This window comes from Carcharhinus amblyrhynchos, chromosome 25 (genome assembly GCF_965287045.1).
Source record: "Carcharhinus amblyrhynchos chromosome 25, sCarAmb.v2.hapA, whole genome shotgun sequence".
NCBI classification, from domain to species: Eukaryota; Metazoa; Chordata; class Chondrichthyes; order Carcharhiniformes; family Carcharhinidae; genus Carcharhinus; species Carcharhinus amblyrhynchos.
In genome coordinates, this window is record NC_137348.1 from 31,272,014 (window position 1) to 31,285,308 (window position 13,295).

At 44.3% G+C, this 13,295-nt stretch overlaps 1 protein-coding gene across 5 annotated transcripts in view; it reads right to left on the reverse strand.

Annotated features, from left to right (window-relative positions):
• astn2 (astrotactin 2) overlaps positions 1-13,295 on the reverse strand; it is a 1,598,826-nt gene that overhangs the window by 46,292 nt on the left and 1,539,239 nt on the right. For all 5 annotated transcript variants that reach the window (XM_080212454.1, XM_080212453.1, XM_080212456.1 and 2 more), the window contains one exon: positions 1,179-1,279. In XM_080212454.1, the coding sequence (XP_080068580.1) occupies positions 1,179-1,279 (101 nt within the window). The remainder of the gene's footprint in view (positions 1-1,178; positions 1,280-13,295) is intronic.

The following is a 13,295-nucleotide window of genomic DNA, read 5'->3' on the forward strand; positions in this document are numbered from 1 at the left end:
AGCATCTGTAAGGAGAGAAAATAGCTGATGTTTCGAATCCAGATGAGGATCATCTGGACTCAAAACATCAGCTCTCCTTACAGAGGCTGCCAGACCTGATGAGATCTTCCAGCATTTTCTCTTTTGGTTTCAGATTCCAGCATCTGCAGTAATTTAGTTTTCCCTAGACGCCACACTCTGGCACCTGTTTGGGTACACTGAGGGAGAATTTAGCATGGTCAATGCATCTAACCAGCACGTCTTTTGGACTGTGGGAGGAAACCAAAGCACCCGGAGGAAACAGGGAGAATGTGCAGACTCTGCACAGACAATGACCCAAGCCAGGAATTGAACCCAAGTCCCTGGTGCTGTGAGGCAGCAGTGCTAACGACTGAAAGAAGATATTTCCACTAGCAGGGGAACCAAAACTAGGCAGCGTCAATATAACATAGTTGAATTCAATACGGATTTCAGGAAAAACTTCTTTACCCAGAGAAAATGCAGAACTCACCACCACAAGGAATTGTTGAGGCAAATAGAATAGTATTTAGGTGGAAACTGGGTAAGTTCATGAGGGAGAAAGGGATAGAAAGTTGTGCTAATAGATTTGAATGAAGATGTACTGGAGAATGTTCATGTGAGGCATGAACCAGTTGGTCCAAAAGGGCTATTAATTTTGGTTTGAAAGAAACTCAATAAAACTGACTAAATTCAGATGCAGGGCTGTTGCGTTGGTTGGATTGAGATTGTGACACTCATAGCACGCAGGAATGGTACAGACATCCAGGACATCCATCACAAACACTGACTGCGGAGATCTCTTAGCGTTACTAGAGATCCCACTCATCCCAGCCACAGATTGTTTGCTCCCCTGCCAGCTCGGAGGCACTGCTGATGCATTTGAGCCTGTATGACCAGGCTCAGAAACATCTTCTCCAGAGCAATCATCCAGCTAAACTCTGTCCTTTAACATATTCCCAGGTGATGGGTACTGTGCAATATGCATGTATACACTTAATGACTATTGGCACTATTTTATAATGACTACTTGCATTTGATTCTTTTCTTTGTATCTTGGGAGCCTGCAAGCTCACTTTTTGTTGTATTTGTGCATTATACAATGGCAATAAAGTTGAATTGAATTGAATTGAGTTCTTTAAAAGGGTCCATTTGAAAGATAGAGTGGAAAAATAATTTACCTTCTGCCTTGATGTCATCGACCAGTGGGCAGGAGGTTCTCATGGTGACCGTGCTTGGCTCAGAGCGTCTCCCTCTACTGTCCAAAGCATACAACGTAAACCTGAAATAATTAGAATACATGGCAGGTGAGAGAGATCTACACAGAGGCTGTAAAAGTGAGATATGCGTGCATCCATTATAACACTGCACGCACCTGTATAATTATCAAGCTTACACTAAATACCATGATGTATACTATGTCTCTATGACAGTGTAATTTTGTTTTCCAACTCCATAATCTTTTGAATAAGTCCTGCAAATTTCTCCGCCAGATTGTTACCCAGTGAGGATATCACAGAAACCTCACAATTTCAGTTCTGCTGCCATTTCAGGCCATTATTGTTGTGGCTAAGGCATGCTCGCCACGAAACTGGGAAATCCCACCTAAGGCCATCCCTCGCCCAGTCAGATTCCCTGTGGTGGGCAGGACAGTAAAATTCACCCCTTGAAGTCAAGTTCTTCCACTTTGCAAAAAACAATTCAATTGCGCTTAAACCAGATATTTGCTTGAGCATAGTTCTCATCATGGACATCGTCCATTAAATTGCAATCTGTTATTACCTTAAGCCATAAATACTTAAACTCAGGCCTACCTCCTAGTCCTGCATAATAGTAAAATCACAGCATGTGCTATGCTTCGGTTACCCTTGAATAATCAAGGATGCTAACTGGATATCCTTGCAGTGCTAAACAAGAAGCTAGTGTTTCTCTTTTTCTGAACACGATGCAAAATGAGAGGACAATAAGCAAACATGCAATGTGCGACTTTGGTTAGAAGGTGACTTAGTGTTATTGCTTGGTCAGGTATAGAACCTGAGAACAGGATCATTATTGTGCAGAAGGAGGCCATTTGGCCCATCGAGCCCTGCACCAACAACAATCCCACCCAGCCTTACCCTCGTAATCACATATATTTACCCTGTTAATACCCCTGACACTAATTGTCAATTTAGCATGGTCAATCCACCTAACCCACACATCACTGGACTGTCAGATCGCTCCATGAATAACACATCTTGTGTCAGTGCATTTTAGTCATCTTATTGCAATCCTTATGTTTTGTGTGTTCAGACAGACCCCCATTTTTCTGGAGCATGGTTCATTTCCTACAATGTGAGATTTACAATTTTTGAGAGTGGATATGAATGCTCGTTAAAGGCAGATGAGGTCCGTAAAGTTGCCAAGTTGTCAAGTTATTTAAATCACTTGGTCTTTAAATTAAAAAAAACCTACTGTGTCTCTGAGTTGAAAAATCATTGTTTGTTATTTCAATAGCTGTTTATTGATATAGCCTTGTGGGATTATTTCTTTAATATTATTAATGGTTAGCTGATTCCACAGTTCATTTTTATCTTCTTGGAGCTGTGAAACTGTATGAATACTGCCCCCCCGCCCTTCACCACCCGCATCGCCACTGAGTTATTAAAGGATTAGCACATTTTTATTTGGGCAATTCCTACAAATGTTTATTTTTCCAAGATTAAGTCCTTGAGGAGAGTTAAAATATATTAAATGGACTTCTGTCAATGAGGACACTTGTTATAGCGTGAAGTCTGCAACAGATACTTAGAAGTTTGCTTTCTACCATCTCAGCTTAGTTCCTGTGACATGTGATGGTGGGTACTGGGTGAGTTGGCAAGGGAGGAGGGGGTGTAAGTGGGGGTATGGCTGACATGAGTTAACAACAAGTTGATGATAAGGTCCTAAGGGTCAACGAGATGGGGCGATGGCATAGGTTGGCATGGATGCGGCATGGGGAGTGGCTGGCATGTGGAAGGAGGGGAGGGGGCTAGTGAAGGAATGTAAGGCATGAAGGGTAACTTAGAAATAAACCAGCTGGGGCAAAGTTCCACAGCGCCAAGGCAGATCTTTTATCCAGTATGCCTAAGTTTAAGTTTATTTATTAGTGTCACGAGTAGGCTTCCATTAACACTGCAATAAAGTGACCACACTTCGGCACCTGTTCAGGCACAGCGAGGGAGAATGCACCAAACCATCACATCTTTCAGACTGTGGGAGGAAACCCATGCAGACAAGTGGGGGGAAAATGCAGATTCTGCAGAGACAGTGACCCAAGCTGGGAATCGAACCCGGATCCCTGGCGCTGTATGGTAGCAGTGCTAACCACTGTGCCACCGTGCCACAGTCGGCAGCCTCTCTGTTCAGCTTCCATAGGCAGAGGACCCGATTCCAGAACGCACAGCTCAGTGGTGGGAGGGAGTGGTGTTGGGCTGGGCACCCCTCGTATTTAAGTGTCCCAATGCCAAAAATACACCAGACAGGGGGCTGTAAAATCCATCTCTAGGAAAGTATCAGGGAAGAAAATGTGCTACAACCCCTAACCAACTCAGCTTTAGATGACGTTTGATAAAAGAACTAACATTCATACTTTTTTGTGCAGTGAGACCTTGAAAACCACGGCTGCCAAATTGAGTGAATCAGGGTGGCAGAATGGTTCAGCACAGAAGTTGCAAATCACAGAATTAAAAGCAAGGTTGAAGCTCTTGAGTCAATGTGGCTCGAGAACGAAGTCCATAATATTGGTGGTCAATTAAGGGAAAGAAACATCAAACTCAAAATATATGAGGAGTTAGCAACCTTTTCCTCAGATATCAGGACAAGTCTATCAACATGGTTCACAATACTGAAGACTCATCAGAACCAGCTTAGAAATGACGTAAACATGAACCCTATTTCTGAGGCTTCCACCTTCACTAACAATTAATAGCTTGAGTTAGAAGGTGCCAAGACTGCCTAGTGCCATGTTGGAGACTGCTGAGACAAGGAAAGCCAAAGTCAAACTCTTCTATATTCTTGATATTGACTTCCCCAAAATATAGTTAAAGCATTATGCAATCTGATATGCAGAAGTCACTGATTTGCTGAGTAATGTGGTAATCAAAATCCTGTTCACACAATAATCTCACAGCATTACATTACAGAAACAAAAGACACTGTGACAAACAATAGTCCTTCAGAATGGCACGGTGGCACAGTGGTTAGCACTGCTGCCTCACTGCACTAGGGACCCACGTTCAATTCCAGCCTCGGGTTACTGTCTGTGTGGAGTTTGCACATTCTCCCCGTGTCTGCATGGGTTTCCTCCGGGTGCTCCCGTTTCCTCCCACAGTCCAAAGATGTGCAGGTTTGGTTGACTGGCATGTTAAATTGAACTTAGTGTCAGGGAATTATCAGGGTAAAATATGTGGGGTTATGGGCAAAGGGTCCGAGGTGGGATTGCTGTCGGTGCAGACTTGATGGGCCGAATGGCCTCTTTCTGCACAGTCGGAATTAGATGATTCATATGAGGATAAAGGTGGGACTACTTTAAATATTCTTTCCCCTTCAAATATCACTCTTGATTCACCCAGTCCTTCATGCAAGAACTGAATTACGATCCCTTCGTCCTCCATTCTATCAAGCAAATCAGTGCCTTATGCTTTTTTGCTATTCTGCAGCAGTCTGAATCCAAGCTAATCCCCTCACAATCTAAACTATGAATCAGGACTCTTTGTTCCTGCAGCACCAGGCACCACAACTTAACTACTCTCACTTGACAAGAAGCAGAACCACTCAAGCAACACAGAAAATTACAAAGGAAACCCAATGACGCGACTACCGATTAGAGATGCAGATAAGGCTGTACCAGCTTATCTCCCGCATCTGACTTACAAACTCTTGATTATGATTTTATCTCTACGCAGTACACTTCCTCTTTAAACCATCAGAGAATAATTTGTATTATTAAGCTTGTAATATGCATGAAAAATAAAGTTGTTTGAACATGAATAGAGAGTATGAATCAGAATACAATGTTAGTTTGCCTATGTGTAACGTAGAATTCATTCGTTGAAACAACAATCAAACATGACAATTTTACTCATCAATTAGCAAAACTACATTTTCCACCGTTTGATGGTTATTCTCATTAAACCACTGCCAAAATTGTATAAGTTGACACCAATAATTAAGCCTTGGTCCAAACACGGGCAAAAGAGCATAACTCAAGAGGTGAGGTGAAGAGTGGCTGCCCTTGTCATCAAGGTAGCATTTTACTGAATGTGGCACCAAGGAGTCCCAGCAAAACTGGAATAAGTGGGAATAAGGGTACAAACTCTCCATTGGTTGGAGCCATAACTAGCACAAAGGAAGATGGTTGTAGTTTTGAAGGTCAATCATCTCAGTCCAAGGACTTCACTGCAGAGGCTCCTTAGGGTAGTGTCCGAGGCCCAACCACCTTCAGCCAGTTCATCAATGAGCTTCTTTTCACTTTAGGGTCAGAATTGGGAATGTTCACTGATGATTACATAATATTCAGCTGTATTCATGACAATTTGGATACTGAAGTGGTCACTGCCATATGCAGCAAAGCTTGGGCAACATTCAAACTTGGACTGGCAAGCGCCAAGTAACTTTTGTGCCACACAAGTGCCAGGCAATGACCATCTCCAACAAGAGAGAATCTACTCCTGCTCCAATTTCTTATGTTCTTATGTAATCATTTTCCCCTGACATTCAGTGATATTACCATTGCTAAATCCCCCATGATCAATATCCTGGGGGTTATCATTAGCCAGAATCTGAACCAGACAAGCCATATAAATGCTGTGAGTACAAGAGCTGGTCAGAGAGTAGGAATCCTGTAGCCTCTAACTTACCTCCTGACTCCCCAGTGTGTGTCCATCATGAAACAAGTGAGGAGTGTGGTAGAATAATCTCCACTTGCCTGGAAATGTGTAGCTCAAACAATATTCAAGAAGCTTGACACCATCTTGGCAAAGCAGCTCACTTGATTAGCACTTGAGGAAACATTCATTCCCTCCACCACCGTGGCAGCAACGTGTAACGTCGTCAAGATACACTGCAGCAATTCACCAAGACTTATCCAACAGCACCTTTGAAACTTGTGACCTCTGTAAGGACAAGGGCAGCAGATGCATGGAAAGGCAACCTCTCGCAAGTTCTCCCCCAAGCCACACCCCACCCTAACTTAGAATCAGAAAGCTATTCCTCCACTGTCGCCAGATCAAAATCCCTGGACTCCCTTCCTTACAGCACTGCAGGTGTATCTACATCACATGGACTGCAGCAGTTCAAGAAGGCAGCACATCACCATCTTTCAAGGACAGTTAGGGATGGACAATAAATGCTGGCCTAGCCAGCAGTGCACACATCCTGCGAAGCAATGTTAAAAAAAACACCGCAGGCTGGCATGAGGCCTGACAGTCCATAAGCACACTGCTGTCATTAACCCTGTGTCTCCACCTGCCATTGTGAAACCAAGTATTCACATCCCCGCCTAACTGAGTCACCTCGCACAGCATGTTTCTCGCTCATGCAGGCTCCATGAAATCCCCTCCACCATGTTTGTATTTGCAACACTGACATTCTGTACCTTGATCAGAGCAGAAACTATTTGAAAAAGAGAGAGACTCTTGACTGAAAAATGTCTGCAAACTTTCTGCTGATTGACACTTTCCATCTTAAGCCTCATCCAACCAGGAATAAGCTATTTAGCCCTTTGAGCCTGTTCCTTCAGTTAATAAGATCCAACTGTAATCATATACCCACCTTTGACTCATATCCCTTTATTAACTTTAGTTAACAAATATGTACCAATCTCAAATATTTAAAATTAACAATTCACATAAAACCAACTGCTGTTTGTGAAAGAGAGTTCCACATTTCTACCACCTTCTGCATCCCTCCATCCTTAAGTTTTGATTCTACTAATTTCCTGGCAGCAGATATCAAGCCAATTATTGTCCTCTTTCATATTTCACGAGCAGCAGAGTGACATGCACAATATTCCAGTCTAAAGGAATAGTCCCTGAATTGTGAGAACTTCGCAAGATCGGATATCTTCCATGTTTTCACTTAATTATTTTGAAATAAGAACGTAAGAACATAAGAAATAGGAGCAGGAGTAGGCCAACTAGCCCTTCAAGCCTGCCCCGCCATTCAATAAGATCATGGCTGATCTGTCATGGCTCAGTTCCACATTCCTGCCCTCTCCCCATAACCCTTAATCCCCTCTCTTATCAAAAACCCATCAACCCGCGTCTTAAAAATATTTAGCGAGGCAGCCTCCACCACTTCAACGGGCAGAGAATTCCAGAGATTCACCACCCTTTGAGTAAAGAAGTTCCTCCTCAACTCCGTTCTAAACCGCCCCCCCCTTTATCTTGAGGCTGTGCCCCTTAGTCCTACTATCCTTTCTGAGCGGGAAGGGTCTCTCCACCTCTATCCTATCCATCCCATTCATCATCTTATATGTCTCAATGAGATCTCCCCTCATTCTTCTAAACTCTAACGAGTACGAGCCTAGTTTATTCAGCCTCTCCTCATAGCTCAACCCCCTCAACTCCGGAAACTCTGGAACAGAAACCATCTAGTGCTGGGAATCGCAATCACGTCATTACTTTTTTCATTGCTGTCATTTTGTTTACTTTAATTTTGACCCTGTCTTGTCCCTGATTCAAGATCACATTCCTTTGAAGGTCCAGCATGCTATCCTCTTCCTCTGCTGTAAATATTGGCACAATGGTTAGTACTGCTGCCTCACAGCACCAGGGACCCAGGTTCGCTTCCTGGCTTTGGTCACTGTCTGTGCGGAGTCTACACACACTCCCTGTGTCTGTGTGGGTTTCCTCCGGGTGCTCCGGTTTCCTCCCACAGCCCAAAAGACGTGCTGGTTAGATGCACTGGCCATGTTGAATTCTCCCTCAGCGTACCCGAACAGGCACCAGAATAAGCGACTAGGGGATTTTCACAGCAACTTCATTGCAGTGTTAATGTGAGCCCACTTGTGACACAAATAGATAAATAAAAAATACCGTCCTGGCTCTAATATGTATTTTAAATGAATAATTTTCTGAAGCAAAAACCAATCAGGCTGCACGGTTACAGGTACCAGTAAATATCTCACCACAAGTACAAAGCGGTATTCTGGTCACTCGGTTCTTAAGTTGTTTATGTTTGCTAACTTTTTTATTAGAATCCAACAGCAGCCCAGGTCTCAGAAGAAAACAAAACCAAGCCAGATTTACTGATTGGACTGGTTTATAAAACATTAATGTGTCAGGAATGAGCACTCGTTGCCTGGATAAGAACGTAATCTCGCTGGTGTTTATAAAGGGAGAGTCTCAGCTGATGTCTCAATCATCCTTTTCATGTGGAAATATTTAAGATTCAGTAAAACAGCAACAATGAATGCTGCGAGTGTTAACCGAGTTGTTTTATAAGAAGCAAATAGTAAAGAAAAGCAAATAGCCACATTTACAAGTTTCATTTTCAACTTTATTGCCCCAATGTTTCCCTCGCAGTCTGTGATTTCTGTCTGGAACACAGTCCTCCCAAGGCCAGGGCCAACTGGTTTGTTCTTAATGTGTTAGCTGAGGAAATGAGTGTTGGCAGATTCTTCCGTCACGGAGGGCATTGCAGCCAAGATTGTCCTGTCCTGGATTGACATTTTCAGAGATCACTATACAAGCACTGAGGCCCTAGGAAGTGGCTGGCTGGTGCAAGCTAGTTGCAGGGATCGATATCAATGCTGGTGTGGGAGGCCAGAGGCCCACGTGGTGCTGAGCTTCATGCTCAATTTATAGCAAACCTGCGAACGCCTGCTGGATATACCCCCCCAGGCATTTGTGTACAAAGTGAGGAGGGCCATAAATAGGATAGAGAGGGAGGAACTTTTTTCCCTTAGCAGAGGGGTCAATAACCAGAGGCATAGGTTTAAAGGAAGTGGCAGGGGATTCAGAGGAAAAGCGCTTTCACTGAGAGGGGCGTTGAGAATGTGGAACTCACTGCCCGAGAGTATGGTTGAGGCAGGAACCCTCATAACACTTTAGAAACACTTAAATAAGCACTTGAAATGGCATGGCATTAAAGGCTACAGACCAAGTGCTGGCAAATGGGATTAGGATAGATAGATAGAGGCCCGAAAGGCCTCATTTTGTGCTGTAAAAATCTCTGATTCTCTCACCAGTGAAGATGACCTGAATTTATGGCTGTTCTATCCAGTACGGAAGGAAGCCATTCGGCCCATCCAGCCTAGACCGACAACAATCCCACCCAGGCCCTATGCCTGTATGCCAACATACTTACCCTTCTAATCCCCCTGACACTAAGGAGTAAATTACCGCGGCCGATTCACTTAACACGCACATCTTTGGAGTGCGGGAAGAAATTGCAGCACCTGGAGGAAACCCACGCAAACATGATGGGAACGTGCAAGCTCGGCACAGACAGTGACACAAAGTGGGAATTGAACCCGGGTCCCTGGCGCTGTGAGGCAGCAGAGCTGGCTGCTGTGCCACCGCGTTGCCCTAGAAGGTGGAGTGGGGGCAGAGCTTTTGGAATAGAGAGGACAGCAATCTGGAGGCATGGGCTTGAAGCAGCAATACAAGGAGTGATTATGTGGTACAGATCGGGCAAAGGGAGGGTGCGAGTGGTAACCAGTAGTGAGCTGTGGTTTAAGTGTGAAGCCATGAGGAGCACCTCCACACCTCCAATAATAAAGCATCAACAGATGCTGCAAGCGTTAACCGAATTGTTTTCTAAGACTTGAAGCGTCATTTACGTTCGAAGCCAACAGCTTTAACTTATTCGCCCTCCGTCAAGGTGCCAAAGGGGTGCCAAGACCAATCCTGTCTTCAGCGCTCAGGAACACCACACAATGGTTTAACCTACTGCGAGAGAATGTTTTCAGGGACATTTATTTTAACAATTGAATCACTTTCTTCCTCTCTCTAGTTCTCTTTCAATTTGCACAAATGACATACTTTAGATTTATCATGACCAGAGTCATCTCCTAGACAAAAAAAAAGAATGCTTGCATTTATGTAGTGCTTTTAAACCACAGAGCCAATAAACTGCTTTTGAAATGTAATCACTTGTAATGTGGCAGCCAATCTGCGCACAGTAAGGTCCTATAAACATCAATATGATAATTGTTCGATAACCTGGGTATTTTTTGATGATGTTAACTGAGGGATAAATATTGTCTGGGACACTGGGGATACCTCCCCTGCTCCTCTCTGTAAAGGTGCCACGGGATCTTTTACTTCCAGCTGACAGACACACATGGGGCTTCAAGCAGTTTAGCATCTCATCTGAAAGACAGCAGCTGAATTCTCCGACCATTCACACCAGCAGGATTTTCCCATCCCGCTGCAGTAATCGGATATTTGGCTTGTCACTAAAATCTCTGTCTTTGCTGCAGCGGGAATGGGCAGCAAGATCGTGCCCAGCAACTCTGTGTCGTGCTGCTGAAGACTCGGTCTTGACTTTTGTGCTCTGGAGCAGGTTAAAGGGCAGAGGGAAAAGACACCCCAACCTTCGAGAGTGATGCCCGATGAGGGGGCTGCGCAGCAAAGCTTTGAGTCGAGTCGCTATGTTTTCTCTCCTTCTCTTTATCTTCGTTTCAAAGTACCTTGCCCTTCTGCTGCTGCCCTCTCTGGATGCCTGACTGAGATTGGAGCATTCCACCCCTGGGGAAGGAATTGCAAGTATGAACCTGCATCCTGTCACTCCATGTCACACCAGCTAGTGTATCAGCAGGCTACTGCAAGAAATATCATTTAATGAAAAAAAGGTCTTTGTTAAAGACAAAGGCTGGGATTTTACGGTCTCGCTCAAGCGAGACTGGAAATTCCAGCCCGAGGTCAATGGACATTTTCATTGTCTGCCCCTCGCCCACTCCGATTCCAGGTGGGGCAGTAGAATTCTGACATAAGGATTGCATTTTTTACTCCTGTTGAGGTGCAATGTGGAGGGCGACATTAACAGTCAGCAGGTTTAGAACATAGAACATAGAACACTACAGCACAAACAGGCCCTTTGGCCCACAAGTTGCGCCGATCATATCCCTACCTGCCAGGCCTATCTATAACCCTCAATCCCATTAAATCCCATGTACCCATCCAGAAGTCTCTTAAAAGACCCCAATGAGTTCACCTCCACCACCAGCGACGGCAGCCGATTCCACTCACTCACCACCCTCCGAGTGAAAAACTTACCCCTGACTTAAAAAAACTTACCCCAGGTTCCTGGTGGGAAGCCATGCAAGTGCTCCTACCCTCCTGCAGTAATATAAAACCTTGGTGATTCCTGACCACCGGACCTCATTAATATAGCATCTTGTTTCGTTCTCACCTGGTACATAACTTGCGCAGCACAAGAGAAAAAGGTGCGAAATTACAACTGAGGTCAGGTTGAAAAATAAAGCCGTGAGGTTTAATATTTCAAGCAGAATTTCAAGATTTAATCTGGGACAAGTTTATTATCCAGTGCTCAAGACAGGCAGCAATAGCATGGTGTCACAGTCGTTAGCACTGCTGCCTCACAGCGCCAGGGACCCAGGTTCGATTCCAGCCTTGGATGACTGTGGAGTTTGCACAGTCTGTGTGGATTTCCTCCGGGTGCTCCAGTTTCCTCCCATGCTCCAAAGATGTGCAGGTTAGGTAGATTGGCCAAGCTAAATTATCCCTTAGTGTCTGGGGGATTAGCAGGATAAATACTTGGGGTTATGGGGATAGTGGCAGGGTGGGATTGATGTCAGTGTAGGTTTGATGGACCGAATGGCCTCCTTCTGCAGTTCCATGATTCTTTAAATCTAATAGCGGTGCTCCTTAAGCCTATGAAGGAACTCGTGGAATGTGCTAGTTATCAGGCTGCATCCCTCTCAATGCTGCATTTCAAATATTGGTATCTGTTTTGGCCTTCAGGTTGGAAGGATTGTTGAGCTTCCTGGTACATGCTGACCAGGGTAGATCTACAGAGAGAGATATCCAGATAATATTTGCCGAATTCTGCATGAGATAATGGAAGCAAACACAAGAGCCAGTGAACCTATCAATCAAGGTCTCCTTGGACATGGAGAATAATTTGACCAATTAGCATGACATTATCTTCTTTTCACCTTGAGGGTGGTTTTGATTCCAAAATTGTCAAGATATCATTTCAACACCATTATAGGTTTCTATCTTTTGAAAGGAGTTGCTATCAAGTTCACTTCCTCTAGGCCAGGACATGAGACAAGTTGTGATTTATTGTCATTCCTCTCAGTGCTGGTGCAAAACAAAACAGGATTTATACCAAGGATATGAATGTCCAGATAACCTGTTTTGTTGGTGACGTTGCTTCAGGAGTAAATATTGACAAGGGCACCAGGGAAGAACTCCCCTTCTCTTTCTCAGGGATATATTCATGTGTGGGATGATGCAGAGATTATCTCTGTAAATGGCTGTTTGCTGCCCCCAGAACCTCCAACCCACACTTTATTGACTGAGGTGCATTAAAATAAAATATACCTATCCAGATCAGAGTGATGGACAGGATTTTCATCTCCAAGGCAGACAGCAGAGGTCAGGAAATTTCCTGGCTTGGTGAACCCACATTGGGAGAAAGTACCAACAAAGACCAGATCTGTATTTCGGGGAAGGGAGTTGGTCAGGTGCTGAAAGGATTTGGACGCACCAACCCCTGAAAGATTCCCGAGTTGGGCATAGGACTGCTGGCTGCTGGAGTGGGCTGATTTATAGGCTCACCTCAGTGCTTTGGCACTTTGTTCCAGTTAAAATAAGAACAGTGCGGCCCTCCAGCCCTCACGCCCCCACACATCATTCTCTCCATGCCACCTAATGCCCCTCATCCACCTCCCAATAACCCCATCATGCCAGGCCCGTGCCATTCACCTGCCACACACTGTGCATTTTACCAGTTAACCCTATAGTAACAATAGGATATAGAATAGAATCATAGAGAAATTACAGCACAAACAGGCCCTTCGGCCCACAAGTTGCGCTGATCATGTCTCTACCTACTAGGCTTACCTATAACCCTCAATCCTATTAAGTCCCATGTACTCATCCAGACATCTCTTAAAAGACCCTAACGAATTTGCCTCCACCATCACCGACGGCTAGTTTAAAAAGTCTCATTGTATATTATTAGCTAAAAGCCCAGACATTCACTAGACTGTTAAAACACCTATGTTCCAGGAAAAACACTGCTTAATTCAGAGCTCTGGCTCTCTGATGTACTCTGTCAATTGGACGCCGTCTATTTACACA